The 24,153-nt window shown below is 40.8% G+C and overlaps 1 protein-coding gene and 1 long non-coding RNA gene across 10 annotated transcripts in view; one reads left to right on the plus strand and one right to left on the minus strand.

The window, feature by feature from the left end:
- Nucleotides 1-24,153, minus strand: part of CREB5 (cAMP responsive element binding protein 5) — a 255,401-nt gene that overhangs the window by 14,499 nt on the left and 216,749 nt on the right. For all 9 annotated transcript variants that reach the window (XM_032704266.1, XM_032704207.1, XM_032704216.1 and 6 more), the window contains one exon: nucleotides 48-371. In XM_032704266.1, coding sequence (XP_032560157.1) covers nucleotides 48-371 — 324 coding nt within the window. The remainder of the gene's footprint in view (nucleotides 1-47; nucleotides 372-24,153) is intronic.
- On the plus strand, nucleotides 11,358-15,963 carry LOC116794994. Its single transcript, XR_004359941.1, has 3 exons — nucleotides 11,358-11,423; nucleotides 12,763-12,910; nucleotides 15,708-15,963. It is a non-coding gene; the product is annotated as an uncharacterized LOC116794994 (long non-coding RNA).

The following is a 24,153-nucleotide window of genomic DNA, read 5'->3' on the forward strand; positions in this document are numbered from 1 at the left end:
CCACACAACAGCAAAACTCAGCAATGCAGCATGACATGAAGGTCTACCTGTGCTTGTCCGCCTGAGTGCAGCGGGGGGTGTGGTGAGGTCTGGTGATGTGCTGGGTGTGCGTGAAGGTGCGAGTGAGAGTGGTGGTGGGGATGGTTCTGCTGGTGATGAGGTTGAGGATGAGGATGGTGTGCTGGATGCTGGTGCTGATGCGGGTATGAGTGATGAGGTGGCAGTGTCTGGTGCTGATGAGGATGTGAGTGCATATGATGGTGTGGCGTCTGGTCCTGCCGCGAGCTCATCATTTCCATCATGTGGCCCATGGTGTTCATATTCCCGTTCGACATGGTGGCAGGATGATGAGTCAGTGCTGCCTTCAGTCTCTGGAACAGAACAAGGCAAAAAATTCAACACTTACACATTGTGATCTGAGCAATCAGAGTAAGATTACTGCTGTTGTAGAAACGGTGCCTTGTCTTGTGTTTTGAGATTTCTTTAGGTATTTTTCTTGCTGTTCCCTTGATAAAAGGCATCTTATTTTGGTTTGAGAAAGAACATATTCTTGGGCTCTAGTCTAGTTTTACACTGTAAATATTTAAAGATATAAACATCTGAATTGAAATTTATCAGTTACACATTTCCTACTGTGCGTCTGAGGAAAAATAACTGGCTCTCATCCTTCCTTCTTTGGCCAGCTCAGTAGGGGTAGCTTCATCAAGCTTGTATTCTGGTAACTTTTAAAAATGAATGTCTGATTAAAATAAAGGTGCAACAAAGTGCCCGTCTTGTTTTTACTACAGATATTATTTAAAAGACTCACTGAAAAATATATTGCATCGATATGTTTTTCAAACTCAGGTGTAATAACACCCAACCTGTTCTTTCATCAGAAAGATGGGAAAATATTGAGGGTGGCCTCAACCTGATCCTCTTTCTTTGATGGAAAGTTCAAGCGTCTGCTATGCTGTTACTGAACGCTAATCCGTCTCTCTGCTTTGTAGTCCACATGTCACGGGGTTGGGCCCTGGAGTCTGGCTAGGGCAAAACTCTCCTTTATATCAGTGGGATTTGTTCACTTTTACCTGAGCACCAACAAAGGCCAGTGGGATTGGTTGCCACATTTTTGACTGCAAGATAGGGCCTTTGTGTACTAAGGATATAGCTGAAACACAGAGTAAAAAAATGTTCCCTTTCAGCTCAATTAAAGGGTCATCCCAAAGCCATGAACTGTATTGGCAAACAAACACCCTGCTGGTGTCATCCTACCCTTGGACTACTGAAATCACTGGCATCCTGGAAGGGTGTGCTGAAGGTAGAGCCTGACAGATGTTGGCTAGGAGAAAAGCTTCTTCTAAAGCCGTGGAAATCTCCTTTGCATCAACGGTTCTTCATCTGGCTCAACATAGAAAATTATTTACAGGCCGCCACTCAAGACTTCAACTCTTTAAATTTTCAAAGAAATCAAGTGATTTACTCTTAGTATTGCAAGTAATTATCAGAAAATGATAAGATAAAAATGGAAGGAAGGAGGCCCATGGTCTCACTTAATGCCAGATTTGAATAACCCATCAACCACCTTGTAATTCACAGCAGAGACTTCTTCAGTAAGATATGCCACCATACAACAGCCAGTAAGAAACAGCAGCAGCAGGAGGCACAGAGATGTCCCTTTCCCTGTAGCAATATCTGTGGGTCACAGCTGATGGTCAAAAGATCCTCCAAGCCAATGTGACTAAAATCTACCAATAGAGGAAAACTGACCAGACTGAACTGTATTTTGGTTCTGTCTTCAAAGCAAAAAGGGTGACTACTGGGACACTCAGAACCTATAGATGGGAATTTCAATCTGCTTTATATTGAAATAACAGCTGTCTGTTGCAACACTGCAAGGACACAGGTAAAGGCTTCTGTGTTCAAAGCTATAACCCTACTGGGTTTGTACAACTCTGAGTGAGGAAGAAACAAATTCTTAAGGAGAAAGAAAAAAAGAGAAATAGAGGGGGAAAAAAAGAAGGTTGTGGAAGGCAAAAAGAAGTAACATGATGAAATTAAAGTGTCATCCTCAAATTTTTGTATCACACATGTTTTTGCAGATGTCATGAAGGTCATTTCATTGAGACATTCTAATAGATCCATTAATCCAAATTTGGTGACTTATTTCACTGATGATCAACTGAATAAGACTTTACAAAAAGATATATTTGCAAAACACATCAGTGCCTCAGTTTGCATGAAGGAAATATAGACTGATGACTTTTAAGAAGTTTCCTTAAGAAAGTCTATCATACCATAACCACACCATGACATGTGTCACAACCTGACAATCTTCTCAAACAGAGATCAAGGTGACTGTGGCAGTGAGGTTAAATACCTCCTATCCTACCTCCAAAGTCAGAACAGAGGTCAATCTAATATCCATATCAGTAACACATCCTGGGTATCAAAGGGAGGATTTGAGCAGCTGTTGTCCTTGACATTTCCAGATTCAAGTGCTACCCTGGTTACTGCAAGCAGCTCTTCACAATGCTCAGAATAACTGGCGTTACCCAGAAGTGTATTAGGAAAAATATGGGAAAAAACACATTAATAAGCCAAGTCTTTCTCCATGTCATGCTTCTTCAAAACGCACTAAAATCTTTTTCATGGAGCTGAGCCACCATGCACATCTAAGCCAAAGCACCAACAAAAGCTGTTGTAACTTTGTTTTCTGAATCTAAATGCAAAATAAACAAGCTCTCATTAGCCAGCAGTTTTATGTGATGAATACCTAACAAAATCTACCAACTCTATATTTGTCAAAGACCGCTGAAACCAAATATGGCTTATTCTAAACTGCAGATTTTCAAAGGGGAAAAAAAAAAAGGAGGGAAAACCTAATCTGCAAATAAACATTTTTTTTTCAGCTGTAAAAACTGAGACTTATTAGTGTGGCACGACTTCAAGGAGAATAAATTATTTTGTTTTCTTTTCATAGCCCCATCTACCACATCCATTTATTTGAGATAGCAAATCAAGAGAGACAGTGAGAGGTCTGACATGCAGCTGGTTTCAGTCAATAGGGGTCATTTCCATTTGGTCTGTGTATTTTACAAGCTCCTTGTTCACTGTTCCCAATGGGAGGGTGGACCAGCTGCCCTGGATCCCAGTCGTGGTAAGAAACAAGCTCTCTACATCATCCTGTCCCAGGGCAGCAACAGCCATCGCCTCCCTTTAGCTTCATGCTTAGGTCAGCTCCTCAGCAGCGAGAGTCCTGTCCGCGCATTCATCCAGAGCAGTGTTAATCTTCCATTAACCAGTCACTGCTGCCCATCAGAAACATTCAGGGAATGATAAACATTTTGTTTGTTTGTTTGTTTGGTCTTCAGTGAGATCAATATGGATGTTTTAGTTAGAGCAGAGGGAGGGAAAATCACCAGAACTTGGTAAACTCTTTGCACTGAGTATGTGTAGTGCTTGAAGGGCAGGCTGCAGTTTTATTGTTGTTCCTTTTATGTGTGTTAATTGCAAACATCTGTTTTGGTTTAGTGTCAAATAAAATAAGATGGCATAAAAATTCAGCTTACTGGACTGACGACATTACCAAGTCCCCTCTAGAATGAAATAATAACCCAGGACTTAATCCTGCAGCCGTTCAGTGTTTTCAGGAACTGTGTGACCAACTTCACCAGAGCCTGCAGTACCTGGCAGTTCACAAACTGGGACTGAAAACAGAAGATTTGCTACTCAGATCTGTTTTCACCGAAACTTGAAATTTCTGCTAACCTCATAGCAGTGATTTTTAGGGCACAACCCCTTTTTTCTTCCTTTTTATAGGATAATTTTTAAAAAAATCTCCACCATTCTCAAGCCCAGAGGAAATGCAGGTGCTCATCTTACTTGGCTTCTGGCCCTCACTGATTATTTTAATTATTATTTTATGAAAGTAACATAGTGACCAGAATCAGTTACAGCTGATTTCCACTCAGTCATGACATTTCAATAAATGGCTGCGAGCGACACAGAAAAGAGAAATCTTTCACAGAGAACAGCCTGCTTTGCCTCTGATCAAGTAAATAAATAAAATTCCTCTTTGATCCTACAGGAAACCAGATGCACATAAACTGTCATCTTTGATGCTTAAGAGGAAATAGCAACAGTGGATATTAGTGCTTCACAGGCCTGAGTGTTGTGTTCCCTGTACTCATGGCAATGTCCCTGATTGACACAATTACTCTGAAGCCACCCCACTGAATGCCATATGAAGTTAACACCTCAAAGAAGTTATCATTGTACCTGGAATACTGTTTTTTTTGGAAATCGAGAGTTTTCACAGTGCTTCCTCTATCTAAAGCCTGACATCATGGTGCAGTGAATTGCTTGATGCTTCCTTTTATCAACATAGATCATAATTTATACATTGAACATCTCTGGGCAAACCAAAAATGGGCTACAAGCACTTGAGATCATGAATGAAAAACAGTATCAGCTTCCCTAACACTTCTGCAATTTAGAATCTTACTGCTTTCTAATTTTTCTTTATTGTGACATGTATTTCAAAGTTGCCCTGGGTTTTGCCCCACCTTTCTTTCTCAAAAATTTTGAGCGAAAAGCAGGTAGCAATTTTTTTCAGTTTGTTAAAAGAAGCAAAGAAGGATAAAGAAAACTGTAAATTTGGAGATTGCTTTTCCCACAATTAAAAGTGCAAATAATTTTATGGGTTTCATTTGTATATTAATATTTATAATGTTTAATACATCTTTATACTGTTTACAGTAAACATAGAGTTATATCTTTATATTATGTGCCATAATCTATATATGACTATAAACTACAACTTTCTCCCATTTATCTCTCAGTGGAGAAATTACAAAAATCTCCTTTGATTTTGCAGGTGGTCTGTGCTTGCATCAAACAATAAGCTGTTATAACATCCGGCTGAATTTTAGGTTGAGACAGACATGGAATGCTGGTTTTGAATAGAATTGAATTGTTCCAAATAAGTATGCATTGCTGCACTCAGAAAAAAAGCTCTCTTCCCTTCTGGTTTGCATGCCCAAATCCCACTAAATTAGGAAGAGACAAGACCAGCTGTATTATTTGCTTAATGTCTGGTACATTCTTATCGGGAGATTATATCAAACCCCTGTAGGCGCATGAAATATGATCTCAAAGATATTTTCTTGCACTAGTGACTGTGATTCTAGTCCCTATTATACAGGGATGCAATAAGTTCCCCACAGGGGACAGAAGAATTTAGAGAGCAGTGGGAAACAGAAAAAATTACAGACATCAAGCATACCCACACATCTGCAATTAGGGAGAAACCTCAGGGTAATGATCTTGATTAGCCAAACTTCATGGCAAGTATACTATTGATTTCAGTGGCACTAGTATTGTTTTCTCATCTGCAATAGTCAAGTTTTCCTTTTTATTTTAAGCATCATACCCAAGATGAATACACAGAGTTAAGCCAGCAACAGCTAAAGCTGTGAACAGAACTTCACCCAGCGCATTTCAGAGCACCACAATGAATTTTATCCTTCCCTCCAACTGTGACTGCAAGGAGAGAACTTAGCATAAATGTCACTCAGGTCTTTTACAGTTGGCTGCTGACAAGCATTTCACAGTGTAAATAACAGAAACCACTCTTTGCAAATGTTCCACTCGCATTTATAAAAGCAAATTGGAAGCGATTCATCTTCACTCAATAAGTGAACTGCAGATACTTATGAGCACATTTCAGATACTGGTGATTAGAAAGTCTCTGATGCCACATTAAATGCTTTCTCCTACATTTCTTGTGCAGTAGAATACAGTCCTGCCTACTGACAAAAGGAGGAGTGAGAGGTGTGCGAAGGACGTAAAATCTGGAACTGAAGTGACACATTACACTAATGTAAAGAGAAAAGAGGGATACATTTAATTCACAACTCTCCAGTAAACAGTGCCGAATTGCTAATCTTCTAACTATTCGCAGGTTGTTTGGCATATCTGAATTATACTTTTCCCTCCCTTTATACTTTTTTCCCTACTTAGTCAGATTTTGTAACAACATGAACAATGGATCATCATCCAGCCTTCAGTGCAGCTCAGCCTCTAATAAAAACAACAGATTTGTTCCCTTGTACTTCCAAATGCAAACTGAATTAAACTTCAGCAGAAAGCAGCAAGAATCAACTGCAAACAATCAAAACAGCAATAAAGCTAATAGACACCATGCTGCTCAAGGACGGGTCAGCTGCAAGAGCTGCTTCAGCGTCCCTGAACTCAGGGCACAGAGGAACTCTGAGCAGCCACGTTGCTTGCTGACATCAGTCCCAGTGACACCTCTCAGGATGACTGCCAGTCTTAAGTAATCCAGTGCAGGTCGAAGCCAGGGTGGCCCAAGGGTACTCTGACGGAACTGCCATCTTCTGGTGATGGCATTTTATTGAGAACAGCCAGGGCTCCAGGGACAGCAGAAAACATACATGAGTTTACATCCCATCTTCACCCAGCAATTTCGTTCTGCTCATCTCAAAGCACCTTGCAAAGGAGATAAGTATCATTATCCTTTTGCAATGCACCATCTTTTTAAGGATTAGAAAGAGAAAAATACTAAATTCTCTTCCTATTCTACATGCATTTTATTGAACAAGTAAATTATAATCAAAACAGAAAATACACTCAAAGAATGGTTTGTACTTCTCACTATATACTATTTCTTGCATGAATCATTTCTCAGTGCAATATTAAACAACTGGATTTGATTTTCACAGGAGCCAGGAAATGTGAAGTTCAAAAAATCAAACCAAGTCTAAGTCAATCCCTGCATGTGTATCCATGACAAGGGATATTTAATTATGTAATCACACAACAGACAGCAAAGTGATTTATTACAGGCAAATGGTGTCATATAATTTCAACATACAATACCAATGGAAGGATCCAAAAAATACAACCAACTTCTCTGACTGATTTCCCCACTGTGTGCCAGAGTCTAAAAGAAAAGCTGCTACTTTCCTGCTACCTACCCCTGGAGAGGCAAGTTTCTGACAGCAAAATGCCTGACACTTTGGGGATTAATTGCCTGTGCCTGTTTGCTGGTTTTGTCTGGGATAGAGTTAATTTTCTTCATAGTAACTGGTATAGGGCTGTTTGTTTTGGATTTGTGTTAAACAGAGTGTTGATTATACACTGAAATATTATTGCTGAGCAGTGCTTGCATAGAGACGAGGCTTTTCCTGCTTCTTACACTGCCCCACCAGGAAGCAGGATGGGGGTAGGTGCACAAGAAGTTGGGAGGGAACAGCTGACCAGGACAGATGACCCCAACTGACAAAAGGGATATTTCATTCCATATGATGTCATGCTCTGTATATAAAGTAGGGGGAAGAAGAAAGAAGAGGGGGACATTTGGAGTGCTGACATTGGTCTTGCCAAGTAACCATTGCGCTTGAGGGGCCCTGCTCTCCCAAGGATGGCTGAACACCTTCCTGCCCATGGGAAGTGGTAAATGAATTCCTTGTTTTGCTTTGCTCATGCACAGCTTTTGCTTTACTTTTGTCTTTATTAAACGGTCTTAATCTCAATTCATGAGTTTTCTCACTTTTACCCTTCCAAATCAATCCCCCATCCCACTGCGGGAGAGTGAGCTAGAAGTTGTGTGGGACTGAGTTGCCACCTGGGGTTAAGCCATGACAGCCTGTTATCAGTAGGCAAGGACAAAACAAATCACCATTCTAATTCTCCAAATACACAGTCTTTTGCTCACTGTCTCTGCCAGATTAACGTATGGGCTATTCCCAGGCATGCTAGATTGTCACCTGTGGAAAACACAGACATAGGAGGTGGCAATAAAATCACTCAGTGTTAGTTGCACTCTGACAGATAGTGGAAAAACTTGGGCTTGAGGGGACTTAAGTCTGTACAGCCCATCTTCTAGATCTATTTTCTAATGTCCATATTACAGCTCGTTCCCAAGCCAAGAGATCACAGATTCTTTCTTCACGTTGGATATAAAGCACTTTGGCAAAGCCTCTGGCAGAGGAGCTGGAACTCATGTCTTCCTCACTCCTGCAAGCAGACACTCTAACTAAGTTTCTAAAATCATGTTCCCATCTTCTACTACAAAGGAAGCGAGAAATGCTTGTACCATGCTTGCATTGCTATATATATATATCTTGCCTGAGAACACAATGAACGTTTATTAATGTATTAAATGAGAAAAGCGGGAATTGATTTCAGAGGAAGTTGAGGAATTTCCTATACAAGCCAGATATGAAGCAAATCCTCAAATCAGAGCACTCTATAACACTACAAGGAACACTGTGAGTTTGGGTATTTTAATCTGTATTCAGAGATCAGATGGGATTAGCACCACAAAAATCTCTCTCTACAGAATACTGCTCTGAAGCCTTGAGACCCCTTAATGAGTACGTCATTTTTTTGGACAACAATGCATATTGCTTGTTTTCCTTGTCCTTCTCAGAAGCATAATACACACACCAAGGACACAAGAAAGGCAGGTTCAAAGTCTTTCCTGTCAGAAGATTTCTGAACTTTCATCAGCCACCTCTCACTAAGGCTGATTATGATTAAGTCATTCATATTCAAAGAAAAATGCCATCCAAGTACATAAAACTTGGGGGTTTATTTTTTCCTTCGCTGGTGTGATTTTTGAATACTCGTTTTTCCTGGATTAAACCCAGCACATTTAAAGGGCTACCAGCAAGCCAGAAATCGGATACATGTGCACTCAAAAGTCCTTTGATTTCATCCCAGATGTGCAGTGCTCAAGGGCGTATACACATATACATGTGTGCACACACACACACGCACACACACACAGAGCATAGAGGACACGATCTGGTCTGTAGATTTTGTTTCAAGATTATGTGTTTCAAGCAGACTGTGAAATGTAAAACTGAAGCCCTGACCACTTACAGCCATTAGAGATCCCAGGGCTCTTTGTGAAAGAGTACTGATGTTCATTAGCCTATTGGCCTGACTGAAGAATTCAATGCAGGTAATTAGACGTTGTCTTATTACCACGTAGTTTCAGGTGAAGTTATTTTTCTACTTTGTTTCTTAAGTTAAGTGATTCCTGAAACATTTTTAAAGCATTCATGGATTCTTTTTTTTTTCTGAAGAAATTACTAGAATATAAAGTACAGTACAGGAACATAAAAAATGAGAGTGTTCTTATGGGTTATTTCATGTTTTTTTAAAGCTTTATTTCATCATCTAATCCAAAAGAATGAAAATGGTATTTTAATTCAGCAGACAGCTTTCAATTATCTAGCTATGAAAACATAGTGACTAGTAGCTTTTTAAATAATACACTCAGATATGGCATGTAGTACACAGATACAAACTGTAAAGACTGTGAAGAGGTTCACTTAGTGTCAAGTTTCACTGTTATAAAATAAATATAATCTATGCTGAGACTTATCTGAATGGATATCATGAATATTCAGCATTGAACATATCAGTGTTGATATGTTCTGTCCTTTTACACCCCCATGTAAGGTGTCTTATGCCCTCCCACCTTTCCCCATATGGTCCCCAACTCCATCCCTCAGGCTGCTGCTTTCCACTGTGCCCCCTTTGTTCTTCACCTGCAACACCATCTCTTCATTCGTAGGCAGCTCAAGTTGCTGCCTTGTTTTTCACCACCTCGCATATATCATCTGCTTTCAAACAGCCGTATCTTGGGTCAGACGCATTGAATTTCAAAGCCACTTGAGGCTCCAAGAACAGCAACATCTCAACCTTCTACCAGATACCAGCTAGCCACTCTATCAGTGCCACAAGGTCTTTTAAAACACTTTAGTATATCTACAGTGTGAAACGAGATATGAAAAATGAGGCCCTCAACTATTCTTTTTTATTGGAATTAGTGATTTACACTAATGGGCTTTACATCGTGTTTGAAAGGGCTAGGAATGCGTCCCCACACACTCCCAGTGGCTCAGCAATATATGAAATGCAATATTTCGGCAGCTTACTCTCTTGCACATGGCATGCTTACTCTTCAGCAATGCTACTTCTCAGAGCAACATGTTAGAGCAAACCAAAAAAACAACCTTCCCAGGGAAGGAAATGATGCTGCCTGCTTGGTAAGACATGGACTCATCCTGCCATTTCTGGACAGCTGGATTTGGCTTTCCTACAGCATGTACTACAGGATACAGAACAAATTTGCACAGGTCAGGGGCCTGGCTAGACCCACAATTGCGGTGGCTGTCACACAAGCAGGATTTCCTTTCCAGCACCAAGTGACAGGTACAGCATATCCTGCCTTGCTTGGTTGTGGACTCTAACCTGTCCCTCCTGCCCAGTGGAAAGAGGGCAGAAATAAATGCCTAAGGGAGAATTCCTGACAGAGGTGACCTGCCTGGGGACAGATGGACAGAGGGGCCACAAAGCACCCTGCACCCTGAGGGAGGTAGAAAGTTATGTGTTGAGTGAGCATCCTCTATGGGACTGGGGTGATGCTAGAACCAGATGCCTCCCCACATACCAGAAGCAGCTGCCAGCATCCCAGGAACAGGCAATTCCTGCACACCAGTTATTGGTCTGTGCTCACTGTCCTTCACAGCATGAATGAGTCTTCCTAAAAGCACAACAGGGATCTGGTTGCTCCTGCTATTACTTTATCTTCCTTTTTTTTTAATATTTCTTCTGTATTTCTACTGAGTGAGGGAGAAAGGCATAAATACCATCTTGCTTAACATCTCTTCCTGTCTCCTCTCCCTGCCTTGCAGACAGCATTATCCATCTTCCTGACACCAACATTGCCTGATTCATTTGACATATGCACCAGAAAAAATGTCATGTTCTGAACAAGAACATAACACTGTGATCTCATTCCCATCTCAGACTCCACAGCACCTCCCATTTCTTGCTGCTTTGGAAAGAGAAGGACTGGGAAGCTTTTCCATCTTGCTTACTGGGAAACTTACAGAGGAGATGTGGTGATGAGAGACCGGGTCAGCAAAGGCACATAAGCACTTACACAAGCACATTGGAAATCAAAGTAATACCATAGAAAGTTCAATTATCTACCTCCTACTTAGAGTCTGAAGCAGCAAAATCTTTCTCGTCTTCTGTTACTTAGGGCTGTTGAGGGATTCTACATAGATAAATGTTATTTCCAAAAGGGAACATCGCTTTAAGATATGATGGCAGGGACATTCTGACTGTATTATGAAAGTCACTGGCCTGTTCTGTCTCATCATTTTCCACTCTTTTGAAACAAAAAAGCCTCAGGTACTATCCACCTCTGTGACCTTAGTGGTTATGATGAAGTTCCCCCTTTTGTCTGGCATGCCAACAAGTCAATGTAAGGTTTCCTGATGCCTTGTCTTATGAGACATCATACAACCATAGAACAATGTGAGTTGGAAGGGACCTTCAAAGGCTGTCTAGTCCAACCTCCCTGCAACAAGCAAGAACATCTTAAATCAGATCAGGTTGCTCAAACCCCCAGTCCAACTTCACCTTGAATATCTCCAGGGATGGGACATCTACCTCCTCTCTGGGCAACCTCTTCTAGCGTTTCACCCCTCTCATCGTAAAAAATCTTCTTTAAACTTACTTCCTTCTATCTAGTCTAAATCTACCCTTTTTCAGTTTTAAACCATTACTCCTTGTCCTGTCACAACAGGCCCTGCTAAAAAGTTTGTCCTCGTCTGTCTTGTAGGCCCCTTTAATTACAGGAAGGCTGCAATAAGGTCTGCCCAGAGCCTTCTCTTCTCCAGGCTGAACAGCCCCATCTCTCTTAGCCTGTTTTCACATGAGAGGTGTTCCAGCCTCTCATCATCTTTGTGGCCTTTTTCTGGACCCACTCCAATAGGTTCATGTCTTTCCTGTGCTGAGAACCCCAGAGCTGGACACGGTACTCCAGGTGGCGTCTCATGAGAGCAGAGTAGAGGGACAGAATCACCTCCCTTGATCTGTGGCCACACTGCTTTTGATGCAGCCCAGGATACAGCTGTGGCAAGAGCACATTGCCAAGTCATGTTCAGTTTTTCATTCACCAGTACCCCCAAGTCCTTCTTGGCAGAGCTGTTCTCAATCCCTTCACCCTCCAGCCTGCACTGATACTGATGGTTGACCCAACGCAGTTACAGGACCTTGCACTTGGCCTTGTTGAGCCTCATAATGTTCCCATGGGCCCACTTGTCAAGCTTGTCCTGGTTCCCCTAGATGGCATTCTGTCCCTCAGGTGCGTCAACTGCACCACTCAGCTTGGTGCCATCTGCAAACCTGCGGATGCACTTGATCACACTGTCTGTGTCACAGCTGCAAATATTAAACAGGATCCCTTCCAGTTTGATTGCACCCCTCATTGCCCCTCATGTGTGCCTTCTGTCTCAGCCACAGGAGGTCACAATAAGAGATTGCTGTGCACTGGCAGCTGAGACACAGGCAGTCTTGCCCCAAACTTGCCTCTGTCCCTCTTTCCCAGTGAGCTACAGGAACGTCTGCATCCCACCTCCGCCTACAGCCTTAATAACCCATTAGCGGCCTGGCTAAATTAATGACTCTCTCGCTGTTACTTTGGAGATCTGCCAAAGGAGAAAAGACAAGGGGCAAGGAGGGTGGAGGCAAACCAAACTGGGTGCTTGGGTGGATGGGGGAAGGGGAAAGGGAAGAGTTGGAGAGGAAATGTTGAGGCAGCTAATTTTTTCATTTTTTCCCTGCAGTTAAAGCATTGACAGATAATTTATCACACATTTTGATGGTGCTCCAGTTGGCAGGGAAAAGAGCTTTCTGTTTATTAATTCAATTAGCCTGCTTATTTATCAGCAGAGGGCAAGAAGGTGCAGTCACAGGCCAAACTGTGCCAGTCTCAGACCGCCTGCTGTCGGGATGAGAGGATGACTAGGAGTAGAACATCCCACCCCCACCGTTCCAGCCAGTGCACTCATCACTGCATTATCTCAGGCCTTCTGAGGTAAGAAAAGAAAAAACTAAAATAAAAAAATCTAACAGCACACATTATGCACACCAGTGAATGTTCAAGGCAGGCTAACAACCAGAGTCACACTGCTTTGCCGCCACCAGTTCCATGCCCTAAAAGTATTAGTTATGTCTGACATTCTGCCCAGAACTGAATTTTTTAATTGATTAAAACAGTTGAATGCACTTTGAATTTTTAGTTCAACGGCAATAGTGTTCAAACCAGCACATTAATATATCACAGGGCTGCTGGATGGGGTAGAAGAAGGCAAGAAGGGTGGTGCCCACCAACACTTGTCATTTTTGAAAAAGTGATATTTGTGGGGGAGGAAGAAAATAGGGGGGAAAAAGACTGGCCTTCCAACGGCAGAGAAATGCCCTGAGTTAGGAGGGCTGGAAGAGTGGTGAGGGCACTTCTTTGTTCTGCCTATGTGGGACTATGGGTTTTCTTTGTCACTTGTTAAAAAGTCTCAGACTTCTGACGGCTGAAGCTCCAAATTCAGAAAATGTTGTGCAAAATGCTTCATGGAGCTATCTGACCTGAAGTGTTTCTGAAAACATAAAATATGTAGAAAGTCCATCATGCTGGAGTGCGATTTCCCTATAGCCAAAAAAATCCCTCAGCCCTAGAACCTGAGGGCCATAATTTCTACGCAATTCCAGTGCTGTCATAAACAGTGTTTATTTTTCTCTTGCTGCTTCTATAAGCCAACCAGCTTCCTTTTCTATCATACATAAACACAGTTCCAATATAGTTGTACTGGCTTCCAGTTTAGTTCATAAAAGACACGCGTGGCTTCCTGTTCATACAAGCAAGTCCTGCAGTGCTTTAACTTAAAAATGAGACTCCTTGTGATAAGGTTAAGACACAAATGCTCTCAAATGCTCTTTTCTTACTCTTCTCATTTTGCTCCTCCACCACTGAATGTTTAAGGAAAAATTGCATATTTTAATTCTTCTTCTTTATGTTTCTTTAGACTTATTCTTCTGCCTTCTGAATTCTGGCAGGATGGTTTAAGGCAGGACACCATATCTAATTAGGATGGCAGTGAATGTTTCTACTGCAAATAAGCTCAAAGCAGCCTTTAATCAAAGCTGGACAGATGATTCCACTACCACTGATAGTTTAGACCACCTATCAACATTTTATAAATTCTTAATTTTCTCACTGCAACCATATTGAACAGTTTTGTGCAAATGAGGCTTATAATTATCCAGATAAATCAGTCCAATGCAGTATTTCTTAGGATCTTTCTCAATTTTGTCCCTGGAGGATGGGATCCCATCTGCTTTGCTACATTCAGGCTAATTGAAGGGCACTGACTTTTCCAAATGGATTCATTAATTACTCCCGCCAGATTCTCTGTGGGGTTACTCGTTCAGCGGGTGACACTCAGGCTGTACTACACCATCCACCCATGTTTAGCAACGTTGCTCTGACTCTCAGCTATGAGCTAAAACATTTGCAGATGCGTTGGCAGGAATGGTTCTGGCCTTTAACTGTACAGTGTTACAAAACAAATGTAATTCTGCTTATCCTTTGCTTCCAATTTAGCATGCATTCAGAATCTATAAATATTGTAACCATGACTGTTTCAATATGTTTTACTCCTTGCCATCATAGATATAAGCAACTGCCCCAAAGAAAAACAACATAAGTTTACAGGTATTACATTGCCAACAGCAGAAAAAGAAGAGAAACAAGCATTTATTGTCACATTGCAGAAAATCTGCTATGTATAACAGCATAATGTGAAATTAAACTATTAAATTTAAATGCAAAGCTATCCTATACAATTCTGGGCTTGCATTAATTTTATTTAGTACAGCAGCAGCCTGGGTTTTCAATAAACTCTCATGTAATCATATTGCTCACTCAAACATCAGGAAGACACCAAAGGAAAATAAAGACCCGTCTAGCAAAGACCTAACCTAGGAGAGGGTTACCACCACTTCATACAGGAGCAGGCAGAAGGGAGCCAGCAATCAGAGAGTCTGGCTTTGCTGGAAGCTTTATCAGTGTTCCCCAGTAGCAAGCACAATTTCATGCTACTTAAAATATTTTATATTCTGAGCTGTTGGTTGGTTCATTCAGGTCTATGAGGCAACTGGCCTGGGAATCGGTGACACAATCTGCTGTGATTGAACAACAAGCCTTCTTGCTTTCCAGGAATCCCAAAGCATTTTGTAAACATCAGACCAAACTTGCCAGGCCTCTCTGCATAGATCCATGCTGCTGCACCTCACACTGCTTTAAAGATTAAAGCAATATTACTAAATGTGGTGGGAGACCCACTTTACAGATCGGTGAACTAAAACTCTTAGATTGCCCCAGTATCAGAGAAACCATTAGTGGCAGAGCCAGAAGCACAGTCTAAGAGCTGACTTGCTTACAAACAGGGAACAGTATTGCTCCTTTTCACTCTTCCCTGCTGATGGCATTGTGAGTCCCCAGGATGCAATAAAGGTCTACCTTCTTATGCTTTATTAGAGGCAATAACTCTACTTACATCTAGGAACAGACAATAAAAAAAACTATACATATATATATATATATATAAAAGCTTTAACTATGTGGTTACTTTGGGCAGTTAATGTCATGTAAACAAAAATCTAATGATAAAACTCATCTAACAAATCAGTGAATGTATAATTCTTCTCAGACCTAATTATTAAGATAAATAGATCACGTACATAGGGTTGTAGGCAGAACCATGGGCATGTATGTAGGGATGTACTTTGCTCTACAGTTTAAGAAATAATTCTTTTCTCTGATATCCTTTCCTTCTTAGCTCAGCAGTTGTGCTACCTCAAAGCACTGACCAAGATGGACTCAATAAAGGAGTTTCTTTTTTTGGGACAGAAAAGTTCTCTCTCACAACTTTTCCTTGTGAACGCCACTTTATCTCTTCTAAATGAGGTACCCCTGGTCCCTCAGCAGCTAATAAATTCAGTCCTTCACTGGCCAGCGCAGCAAGCTATGCATCTTCAAAGAGGAAGTCTGAAGCAACTCCATCATCACCTGGCAGGACAGTTATTCTGAATTTGAGTGGCTGGCTATTTGATTTTTTTTTCTTCTCATTTTGTTTGTGTCTCATCTCTCCTTGGTTTATAAATGACTGTTCAGCCATCAAAAAGCAGTTCATAAATTGTTCACAAAGAAAAGTAAAGCTAAGGAGCCCATATCTTTTGCTGCTTATTTGTTTTTTTCTGTAGAGTCAGTGCTGGCAGACAAAGTGTGGCAGACAGGTGGGCAGGGCAGGTGGGCAGGCAGGCAGGCAGGCATCCCCCCTCCCCTGCCCTTCCCTCCCGGCTGGATGGTGGCTGGCCCGGGGGCTGCTGGTGCATGTCATCTGAGAACCTGGACATGTCCCTCCATTTGAGTCCATGCCAGCACTGCCAGTTAACATCGCATCTGGCTGTGTTTGAGTTGTCAGAAGCCAGCCAGAGACTTTTTTTTTGAGGTTTATACATTTTATCACCTTTATGACAATGAAAATCTGTAGCTCGAGTACTCCAGGTCTTAAGGGACCCAGGTGTCCAGGACCTATGAATCACAAGGAACATTTTGTAGCGAAAAGGACACTCAATGTCTTCTGCAGTGTAAGAAATCAGTCTAGACATTACCAGCTTTTAAAAAACAATGTTGAAAGCAGCCCTCTAAAATTTTTCTGAGTTATTTTTTAAAAAAATTCAAAACCAGCTGCGCACGCTCAAATAAACTTGATCACAAGCCCGAGACAGTGAGCTAGTCTCATCCGTAACTGCAGCAGTGCTACACCTTTTTAATCTGGAGTTGAGGAATATGATATATTGTATACACCAGTGAATTGTAAAGTAGTTAATTTTCTGAGCAGCTGACAGGAGTGATCGATTGGGCTCACTCCTTACAAATGCCTCGCCTTCTCCCTTCTCCCTCTCCTCTCCTGCCTCCCTGCTTCAGAAATGGCTCAGACCACAACATCCATCAAATCACATACACTGTTTTAGTGAAGAGCTTCACAGGACAGCAAACAGGGCTTCATGTTTGCTCTGTATTTAAGTATTACAGTCAGTTTTGCCCTGCACAGTTCTGAATCAGACCATAATATTATTTCTTATCACAAGCGCTTTTCTGTTGCAATTGCTTGAAGAACTGCAATGCTATTTTATTTCATAGCACATTTGAGGTGGAAGGGAAAATGTAATGGGATACAGTGGCAGTTAAAACTGCTTGCAAGTTGTTTTAAATTTTTCCTAATTCTTTCCCATCAATTTTATGAGCATCTTTTTCCTGTTACAGTAGCATTCTGAAATATTTTAGTAAGATTAAGAGACAACATCACTCATTTAATATTTTTATTTTTTTCAAAGGAGGGTCCTACATAATTTCACCAGTCTTCAAAGTCCATACTTAGAAAAGGATATTTTTTCCATTATCTTCTTCCGACTGACAACCATGGAGGCACAGACGAATGTGTCTTTCTGACCTTAAGATCACTATATTTTGAGTAAGAAGTGATTTTACTGAGAGCAACTTGCATCTGACAAGATTTTCCCACGAAAGGAAATAATGATTTATCTTAGAAGTGTTTCATAAACTAGTACATGCTTGGGTGGACCAAATACTGTCCACTTAAATTAGACGTATACTAGTTTAAACTAGAATTAGACAAATCTCAGTAGCTGCTTCCAGAAGGCTTTATTATTAATATCAGCCATGTTGATTTAAGAATAAAACTCATCTTTGTCTATATACTAGACATCCTGTGATTTGTTTTTCTTTGGTCTCTTCCTCCTTTTGATTCTGGAGGTTTAAATTAGTGGAAAATAAGTAAGCATATCCTTCGAATTAACAAAATCTTCACCCACAATGTCAAACTTCACAGCCAGTGTCACAGCCTCTGCAGTGCAGCGTCTGACATGAGTCCTACTTTCTTCAAGATTTGTTTCTCTCACGCTGTGGCAAAATAGGATAAATTAAATATACCACAGCAGAGATATTGGAAGAATTCACTTCACGTATGCAGTTGTTGCCGTGGGACAGCTGAGTAAACAGCTTGCAAAAGTCTGTTTGAAGACTGCCAGCTAGTTACACCCATAATTTCATCTCTGTTAACAAAAACAACTCAAACTGTCGCAATGCCCCAAGTTGATTATCGAGCATCTAAATTATAGAGTGTTGCTTAAGTAACCCTCTGCAGCACCAGGGGCTGTGTTTTGATACCCGTTCAATACTTCACACCTTGCTGATTAGTAGAACATCCACCAAAACCAGCAAATGCATAGGAAAAGATGGTTTGGGCAATATTATCCCATGACTGACAGAAAAATAGTTGTGTAATGCTGTTAAAATCAGTGAGTCAGAATAACAAGTCTTATAAACATGTCCTTCTGAGCTGGATATGGAACAATCCAGGGAGTGAGAGTGATCTGCGAGAGGGGGGGAAATCCAGAGTAACTGTTTTTGCAAATAATGCCATTGTCACATTCAGTTAGCTGCTGTTTCTGATGTAGTGCTCAACATCAGGTTGTCAACAAATACACCTGCACTGACTTACTAAATTTCAAAGTGATGTACTGACAAGAACCATAAGACTGCTTGGGCTGTGACACCAGAACTAAAATGGAAAATAACAGTTCGCTGGTGGCCCTCTTACTGGAAATCGGAGAGTCCTTCACTGAGGCTATCCAAGTGAGTTATTTCACACTAAAATGAGGGTCAAACCACGCAAAAAAGCTTGTGTGAGGACTCCATAGATTCACAGCATACTTCAAACTTAGGTCTGTTGATTCTGCTTGATGAAAAAAGGCTTCACTAATGCAACATCACACTAAATTACAGAATCAGAAATTTAGACTGAGGGAACCCAAATTTTTGTTTGTGGAAATAATATAATGGTTATTGTGCAATACACTGTGCAAAATATACATGTACTACAATACATTTAGGCATGGTATTACATTTAAGCATACCCTGCACTAGAATACATTGACATTCACTACTGTGAATGTATCAAGTCCTTTGTATCACATAAAAAACTGTGGAACAGCAAATATAACATGAGCCATATGCTGGGAATCTCTGTTTTCCATGATGTTAACACAGCTTCAGCACAAGCAATCTACACCTCAGCAAAATCTGAATGACCATCACTCTCAATATTTGTATCAATTACCAATTCTTTTGATGAATTGCCATTATAAAAATATGTATTTTTAATCGTACTGAGTTTCATGAAGTTTTTAACTGCAAAACACCTGGCAAGATGGATGCAGACTTCAGACAAAGACTTAAAAATCATGCATTCAAAGAAACATGCTCCCTCCTGTTCAAATTTGTCTTTCCACATTGTCTTAACGTATTAAGAAATCTTAACACATTAAACAAAAATTGTGCAATAATTTTAGAGATTAATGACAAGAGTGGGAGAAGACAATGACTTTTCTTTGAGAAATTATCTGGAGGCACTTTGCCTCCAGTCTCCAATTAAAAAGAAACCACAGAATGCCTTTTATCTTCCCCTAATTCAACTTCTTCCTCAAAATACTGTGCTAAAGCAGTATGCTGAACAAAAAAAAAACCAGAAATGAACTAGATAACACAAGTAATCTGTGTAAGAGGTTTTATGTAGTCCACAGAGTCTGAGCATAATTGTGCTTATTTCACAATGCCTGTGTGCATTACTCTGAATTCTACAGACTATATACATGAGGTAAACTGAACAGAATCATGTATGCCCCTGTATGCCACCAAAGCCCACTTTTTCATCTAGGTTATGGTTCTCCAGTACAGGTGACCCATGCAAGCCCAAGCCCAGTACAAAGTGCCAGCAAGCATCCCAGAAATTCTGCTGTTCACTCTAGTGGTGTGACACAGAGTTTATATGCATTTTGCAGGTCACCTTGCACATTACTCTGATGTGGTTTTGCATTAGCAGAAGGACAGTGAGAGATGAGATTGCAAATAATGATTGCAGTATTTAGGACAGTGGAGGAGAATGTTTTGTTAAATTTGCATTGTCAGTGATTGTGCACAGAGATTACAGAGGCTAATTGCCGCATATGTGTCTGACAGTAGTTGACGTGAATCTTACCCTTTATGCTTTTACTGACTGGACTAAAGACTGTACACCCATGTGTGTGTGCCTTTTTCATTGCACTCCCTCTCATTTGCCCACCTGTAAAATCCTCCTGTGTGCCCTTATTCAGCCTCTCTCAGGTCCTTGGGCACAGCTCCCACCACCTCAGCGTCTCACTGTGCAGCCACTGCAAAGCAGTTCAAGGTCACTAGGTGGACAACAAACTGCAAGCACAGTGTGTTATTGCTACCATGGCATTTCAAGTGGAAATATCTGTGAGGTTCTTCACAAAACCAAAATTTCCATAAGGTTCACTTCCAAGCGAGTATAGAGTATACGGATGGAGAATGAAAACAACGGGGGCGCTTGGTAACATTTATAGTTGTGAAGGCAGCAGCTGAGTGAGAGCTCAAAGAGTTGGCACAGGATCTCCTCCTCCTCCAGCCTAGCAAGGAAAAGACATTACTGGAACCAGAGGGAGAAGGCGGGGATCTAACACTGTGGAGGAGCTCCGTGCTTGAAGAAATACGAATGTGCCACCCATCAAGGGTAGGACTCTGCTGTTGGGCACAGGGACTTCAGCGAGCGAAATGATTAACCAGTTACAAAATATGGAAAATAAGGCACCAAAAAGCTGTGACCAACCCACTCAAACCCATATGTGAAAGTATAAATCAAACTCTAATGGCCCAGTAAATCTGCAGTTGGTACTACAACATTTCATGCAGTGCCAGCTAAAAGCTTTTCTTCTATGTTTTGGGTTCACTTTGTTTTTTAAGATCTTTGCCACAAAAGAAAAGCCTTAAAAATACATAGCATTTTTACATTTTTACATACATTTTTACATTTTACATGCATGTAAAATACATACTGCATATTTTTATGTAAAAATGCATCTACATATTTTTACTGAATTTAGAAGAGGAGAACAGGAATAAGGAAGCTCTAAGAGAATAGCAACACCACTCTATATCTATTGGCTCACATCAGTTATCTCTTGTAAAACCCCAGTGAAGAAACTAAAGAAAATTGGGTTCAGCATCTCTGCCAATCTGTCAGTTCAACAGGAAGCACTTTCTGCCATGCAGTAATAAATGTTTCTTGCTGTCAAACTCACTTTTTTACCACCCCTAGCATCTCCCTAGGACTGGCAGCAGACAACTTCACCAAACCTTAACGACAGCCTTTTATAACCTCTACATAGTGTCTTTTATTGTAACAGCATTAAACAAACAAAAAAAATGCCAAAAAAAAAAAAGACAACCCCCCCCCCAGCAAACCTTTTAATTCTGCTCTTTTCCAGTGTCATTGGTGAACTTTAATGAGACTCATGGTCCAAAAGGCAAATTCTGTTCTGAATTTCCTACTGAGTATATTGGCAAAACAACAGCTGTCACACAGTGCTAAGACTGTCTCCTACCCACCCCCTGCTTTGGCATGACTTGCTTGGATGTGTTGATTCATACGTAGGAGAAGGGGAAAGCACTGGACCCACTGGCTGTAGAGCGTAGGAAGGAAGCATGTCTGCCAGCAAATCTCTAGACTTTGATCACTCCTACTTATTTGCCTCTGTCTCCCTGCTGCACTTATTTTGCCTACAGTCATCCCACCTTGGCAAGGATGCTTGCAAAAGCTCATAAGCCAAGCATAGTCAAGCCTAGTTAGTATAGAGATGGGAAACCTCCAAGGAAAACCTAGCTACTGCAGGAAGATATCCAGCTGGCATGCTGCTTTCTATTTTAGCAAAAACCAGTCACCCAGCATTGCGCAGTAGGTGAGGGGTGGCAAAAATGCACTGGTGGAAAGCACTTTTTCCTTTCTTCTTTCAAACAGAAGCCTGGGTCACTTACAACCACTGAAGTACCATAAGAATTTACCTACAACAGTCATATGAAAAGAGGTATACAGATGAAAATCTAACCTGATTCATATTGCACATCCTTAAAATTACGCCTGCAAATATCTCCCTTTTTTGACGTTTGAAGTTACTGAAAGGTTTTGATTTTCTCTCTAAGAAGCTACAACTTTGTACCTAAAAGGGTTTTAGTATAAAACTCACTAAAGGCTTTGGCATTGAAATACAACACATCTAACTCTCTGCATCTCATGTAGTCATTTGGACCCATGTAAAATGCAACATCCCACCACCTGAGCAATGAAGACTGCAATTTACCCATGTGTAAAAAGTAAATGCCAGATGCCTCTAGGATAGGACCCAGTATGTCCTGGATCAGTGTTACTCAACTAGTGGTCTACAAGACATCAGAAGTTAGTCCTTGAAATGTGTGGAAACACATACACTTGTTCCTGTGCAGCTGGGAGGTAAGCGTCTGTAGGCAGGCTGTAGCTGGGAGGCAGTGCCCTATTTTTGTTAATATTCTAATTAACATGTTTGTAATTAAAGCAGCAAAATTATGAATTCACAAAATAATATTCAGTTTACAATAAGTGCTGCATATCTCCTCTATCACACCACTGCCTTCCCTACCCAACATCTAAACAACAGTGGGATGCAACATTATCTACAGAGTTTGTTCATAGAAGTGAGAGGCCTCTCCAGTTCTAAAAATATGAAGAAACACTGCTCTACAGAAACACTCGGGGGATGCTTTAGTAAAGGTTTATGTTCCTGGTTCATACTGCCAGTATGAATATCTCCCATTTTATGGTATTTTTACCTCTGGGTTTCAGTTCTACCACCCACAGTCACTGTAATTTCCTATTACTTCAGCATCCGCCCACAGATTCTCAGAACAATATATTGGGCTCTTCAGGCACTATGACAATACTGATACGTAATAATTACATTACTAAACATTTGCATACCTACCCTGCCTTCTCCAGCAACTCCTGAGCTGAGGCACCAAGAGATTTGAGCTTTACCGAGAGAGTCACAAGGGTGACCAGCTGAGGATTCTACTTTGGTCCTGGTGATGCAGAAGGGATGCATGCACAGAAAAGCCCAGCATTGTTATCAGTGCACCCATTTTCATTTCACATCAAGTGGGAAACATTTTGTTTTCAGCAGAATGTCTCTCAGAAACCCACTTCTTGATAGAAAGTAGTCTTTAGTTTTGGGGTTTTTCCCTAATCAAACCCATGGAACATTTCACCCAATTTGCTCAACATCATGGGAAAGTGTCTGCAACTGTAAGCAAAGCTTTAAAAATATCAGGAAGATTAGGAAAGGGAAGACATGAACAGCCTGGCAGGATGCTGGCTGACAGATGATGTTGATTAGGGCTGGATGGAGCAGTAAGTCAACAAAACTTGCCACTTCAAAACAGCTTAAACCAAACATGTCCCAAGGATCATAATCCAAACCGGGAATGGGAGAGGGTGACAGAGCAGGCAACCCTTCCCCGCAACCACTCTGACAGCTTTTGCTTTGGGGTATTGCAAATCTTTGTACACAATGTACCAAAGTCTCAGTACTGAACACATCACAGCCTGCTGAGTGTACTACTGCAAATGAAGTTTATAATAACTACACATTCCTGAGCAATTCTCAAAAAATTTGACTACAGGGTTGGTATTACAGACCTATCACCACTAAACTTCCTACTTAATATGCCACGGTACCTTAGACAATCCATTTCCCTTCAGTCTAATACAGAGAAATGCTAAGCTTGGGAATTATAATGATATTATCACTGTTGCTGTGTAGTAATTGGGGGAAATACTGACTTTCACTGATCTCAGATTGTTAAAAACCTGTGAGTAATTAAAATTAATGTGGAAATTTCTGCTAGACTGCTTAAGAAATAAAGAAGCTCACTGCTGACTCTGATGATAAGTTTAAAATTTGCTGAAGACATCAGACCATGAGAAAAAGAGAAAAAAAATAATGAAGACACAGCTTGTTTTTTTTTCCAGTGGCAGAGGCAAAGCCTGTCATGGGCTGGCACAGTCTCACATGCGATATTATCTTTTAGAGGCTACAATTTTATCTTCTAAAAATAATTACAGTTAGAATCTCAGAGGGAAAATATTGATCATAATGTGTAAAAATGAAAAGACACAGAACTTTTTCTGAGTGACACTACAAGGTATCTTTTAGTCACAAATGTTGCGACTAAATCTTCCCTTTTGTAGAAACTAATGTAATCACTCCACGTGAACCAGAATCACAAAACCAACCAACCAAACAAATTAGCATTTCTTGGTAAGATTTATC

This window comes from Chiroxiphia lanceolata, chromosome 1 (assembly GCF_009829145.1).
Source record: "Chiroxiphia lanceolata isolate bChiLan1 chromosome 1, bChiLan1.pri, whole genome shotgun sequence".
Classification (NCBI taxonomy): Eukaryota; Metazoa; Chordata; class Aves; order Passeriformes; family Pipridae; genus Chiroxiphia; species Chiroxiphia lanceolata.